Source organism: Passer montanus, unplaced genomic scaffold, assembly GCF_014805655.1.
Source record: "Passer montanus isolate IOZ18808 unplaced genomic scaffold, ASM1480565v1 scaffold1029, whole genome shotgun sequence".
NCBI classification, from domain to species: Eukaryota; Metazoa; Chordata; class Aves; order Passeriformes; family Passeridae; genus Passer; species Passer montanus.
The window spans coordinates 3,654-7,517 of NW_024356827.1; the positions used below are offsets into that span (position 1 = coordinate 3,654).

The 3,864-nt window shown below is 55.3% G+C and overlaps 1 protein-coding gene across 1 annotated transcript; it reads left to right on the top strand.

Moving 5' to 3' along the window:
* Nucleotides 1-243: 243 nt before the first annotated feature.
* On the top strand, nucleotides 244-2,213 carry LOC120506362 (histone-lysine N-methyltransferase KMT5C-like; the record flags this gene model as incomplete). The annotated part of the gene is made up of 3 exons (XM_039717814.1): nucleotides 244-392; nucleotides 1,866-2,029; nucleotides 2,162-2,213. Coding segments are annotated over exons 1-3 (341 nt in total), but the record flags the coding sequence as incomplete, so codon positions are not given.
* Nucleotides 2,214-3,864: the final 1,651 nt, after the last annotated feature.

The window sequence follows — 3,864 nt, forward strand, 5'->3', positions numbered from 1 at the left end:
ATGTCCCTGACCCTGTCCCATCCCTGTCCCTGTGTCCCTGTCCCATCCCTGTCCCATCCCTGTCCCTGTTCCCCTGTCCCTGTTCCCCTGTCCCTGTCCCATCCCTGTCCCATCCCCATCCCCGTCCCTGTGTCCCCAAAAACCACCCCAAAACCCACCCTGAAACCCCCAAAAACACCAAAATCCCAAAAACCAGCCCAAAGCCCTGCACGCGCTACAGCCGCGACGCCAACGGTCGGGGAGGCCTGTGGGGGTCCCGAGCCCCCCATGTGCCCCCCCCAGGTGTTCCGGTACCTGCGGACGCTGCTGCCCGAGAGCGGCTTCAGCATCCAGCGCTGCACGCGCTACAGCCGCGACGCCAACGGCGCCAGGGTGGTGGCCACACGCACCTGGTGAGCCTGGGCACCCCAAAAACCCGAAAAACCACCCCAAAAACCACCCTGAGATCCCAAAAACCACCCCAAAACCCACCCTGAAACCCCCAAAAACACCAAAATCCCAAAAACCAGCCCAAAGCCCTGCACGCGCTACAGCCGCGACGCCAACGGCGCCAGGGTGGTGGCCACCCGCACCTGGTGAGCCTGGGCACCCCAAAAACCACCCCAAAATTAAAAAAAAACCAGCCTGAAATCCCAAAAAACTACAAAACTTACTCTAAAGTCCCCAAAAACTGCACTAAAATCTCCTAAACCATCCTAAAATCCCCAAAAACCACCCCAAACCCCCCCAAACCACCTAAAGCCCCAAAAAAGCACCCTAAAATCCCCAAAAAACATCTTGAAATCCCAAAAAAAGTCCCCAAACCCCCAAAAACCACCCTAAAATCCCAAAAACCCACCCCAAAATCTGTGTTTTTTGGCTGGGCAGGCACGAGCACAAATAAAAACACCAAACACCGCAAAAAACCACCCTGAAACCCCCCAAAACCAGCCCAAAGCGCTGCACGCGCTACAGCCGTGGCACCAACGGCGCCAGGGTGGTGGCCACGCGCACCTGGTGAGCCTGGGGGGCCCAAAAACCCAAAAAAACATCCTAAAATCCCCAAAAACCATCCTAAAATCCCCAAAATCTGTGTTTTTTGGCTGGGCAGGCACGAGCACAAGACGCTGGAGCTGCTGGGCAGCTGCGGCGTGGAGCTGCTGCTTAACTCTAATCCTGTTATCTCTAAAATCTCCCTTTTATAGCTTCTGCAAGCACTCTAAACCTTAAAAATATCCACAAAAACTTGGGTTTTTTTCCCGTTTTTGGCTCTCCAGGCACAAGCACGAGATGCTGGAGCTGCTGGGCGGCTGCGGCGTGGGGCTGCTGCTTAACTCTAATTGTATTATCTCTTTTATAGCTTCTGCAAACACTCTAAACTTTAAAAATATCCACAAAAATTTGGGTTTTTATCCGTTTTTGGCTCTCCAGGCACAAGCACGAGATGCTGGAGCTGCTGGGCGGCTGCGGCGTGGAGCACCCAAAAAAACATCCTAAAATCCCCAAAAACCATCCTAAAATCCCCAAAATCTGTGTTTTTTGGCTGGGCAGGCACGAGCACAAGACGCTGGAGCTGCTGGGGGGCTGCGGCGTGGAGCTGCTGCTTGACTCTAATCCTGTTATCTCTGAAATCTACCTTTTATAGCTTCTGCAAACACTCTAAACTTTAAAAATATCCACAAAAATTTGGGTTTTTATCCGTTTTTGGCTCTCCAGGCACAAGCACGAGATGCTGGAGCTGCTGGGCGGCTGCGGTGTGGAGCTATTACTTAACCCTAACTATAGTTTCCCCATCCCTAAAACCTGCATTTACAACGTTCCCAAAACCCTCTAAATTTCAAAAATTCTCTTAAAATGTGTTTTTTTCCCCCTTTTTGTCTGGGCAGGCACAAGCACGAGATGCTGGAGCTGCTGGGCGGCTGCGGCGTGGAGCTGCGGGGCTCGGACCGGGCGCTGCTGCGGGCGGGCGACAACGACTTCAGCCTCATGTACTCCACCCGCCGCAGGAGAACCCAGCTCTGGCTGGGGCCCGCCGCCTTCATCAACCACGGTGGGACCCCAAAATCCGCCCAGAACCCCAAAAAACCTGTCCCGGGACCCCCCGCACCCCGGAGCGGCCCCGAGCGCCCTCAGGACCCACCTGGGCCTGGAGCGGCGCTGATGGTGCTGTTGTTGTCCTCAGATTGTCGGCCAAACTGCAGGGTGAGCCTGCGCAGGGTTTTGGGGGGGTTGTGGTGGGGTTTGGGGTCGGAAAATTTGGGTTTGGGGTGGGGAGTGTGAGGGGAAAATGGTGGGAGGTGTGAGGGGAGAAAAGGGCGGGAAACGTGAGGGGGAAATGTAAGGGGGAACGCGGGGAAACATGAGGGGAAAATGGAGGGAAACGTGAGAAGATTTTGGGGGGGTAGAACTGGATTTGGGGGGTCAGACCCACATTTTGGGGGTTAAACCCGGATTTGGGGGGGGTAGAACTGGATTTTGGGGGTTTGACCCAGATTTTGGGGGGTTAGACCCGGATTTGGGGGTTGAGACCCACATTTTGGGGGTTAAACACAGGTTTTGGGGGGTTAGAACTGGATTTTGGGGGTTTGACCCAGATTTTGGGGGGTTAAACCCGGATTTGGGGGTTGAGACCCACATTTTGGGGGTTAAACACAGGTTTTGGGGGGTTAGAACTGGATTTTGGGGGTTTGACCCAGATTTTGGGGGGTTAAACCCGGATTTGGGGGTTGAGACCCACATTTTGGGGGTTAAACACAGGTTTTGGGGGGTTAGAACTGGATTTTGGGGGTTTGACCCAGATTTTGGGGGGTTAAACCCGGATTTGGGGGTTGAGACCCACATTTTGGGGAACCCGGATTTGGGGGAGTTTGACCCAGATTTGGGGGGTTAGACCCGGATTTGGGGGGTTAGACCCGGATTTGGGGGGTTAGACCCGGATTTGGGGGGTTAGACCCGGATTTGGGGGGTTAGACCCGGATTTGGGGGGTTAGACCCGGATTTGGGGGGTTAGACCCGGATTTGGGGGGTTAGACCCGGATTTGGGGGGTTAGACCCCCAGTTTTGGGGTCTGGACATGAATTTTTGGGGTGAGACCCCCAGTTTTGGGGTCCGGACCCAAATTTTGGGGGCTTAGACCCAGATTTTAGGGGCTGAGACCCCCGGTTTTGGGGTCTGGACCCCAGTTTTGGGGCGACCCCCTTCATTTTTGGGGTCCGGACCTGAATTTTTGGGGTGAGCCCCCGGTTTTGGGGTCTGGACCCCAGTTTTGGGGCGACCCCCTTCATTTTTGGGGTCCGGACCTGAATTTTTGGGGTGAGCCCCCGGTTTTGGGGTCTGGACCCGGATTTTGGGGTGAGACCCCCGGTTTTGGGGTCCAGACCCAAATTTTGGGGGGTTAGACACAGATTTGGGGGGTGAGACCCCCAGTTTTGGGGTTAGACCCGAAATTTTGGGGTGAAACCCCCGGTTTTGGGGTCCGGACCCGAATTTTGGGGGGTGAACCCCCCCCTTTTGTGGCTTTGTACCCGAATTTTGGGGTGAGACCCTCCCCATTTTGGGGTCTGGACCCGAATTTTTGGGGTCCGGACCCGGATTTTGGGGGTCTGCACCTGGATTTTGGGGGGTGAGACCCCCGGTTTTGGGGTGAGTCCCCACATTTTTGGGGTCTGCACCTGGATTTTGGGGTGGAACCCCCCGGTTTTGGGTCCGGACCCGAATTTTGGGGTGAAATCCCCGGTTTTGGGGTCTGGACCCTGATTTTGGGGTCCCGACCCAAATTTTGGGGGGCTTGACCCAGATTTTAGGGGGTGAGACCCCCGGTTTTGGGGTCGGGACCCCAGTTTTGGGGCGACCCCCCTCATTTTTGGGGTCCGGACCCGAATTTTG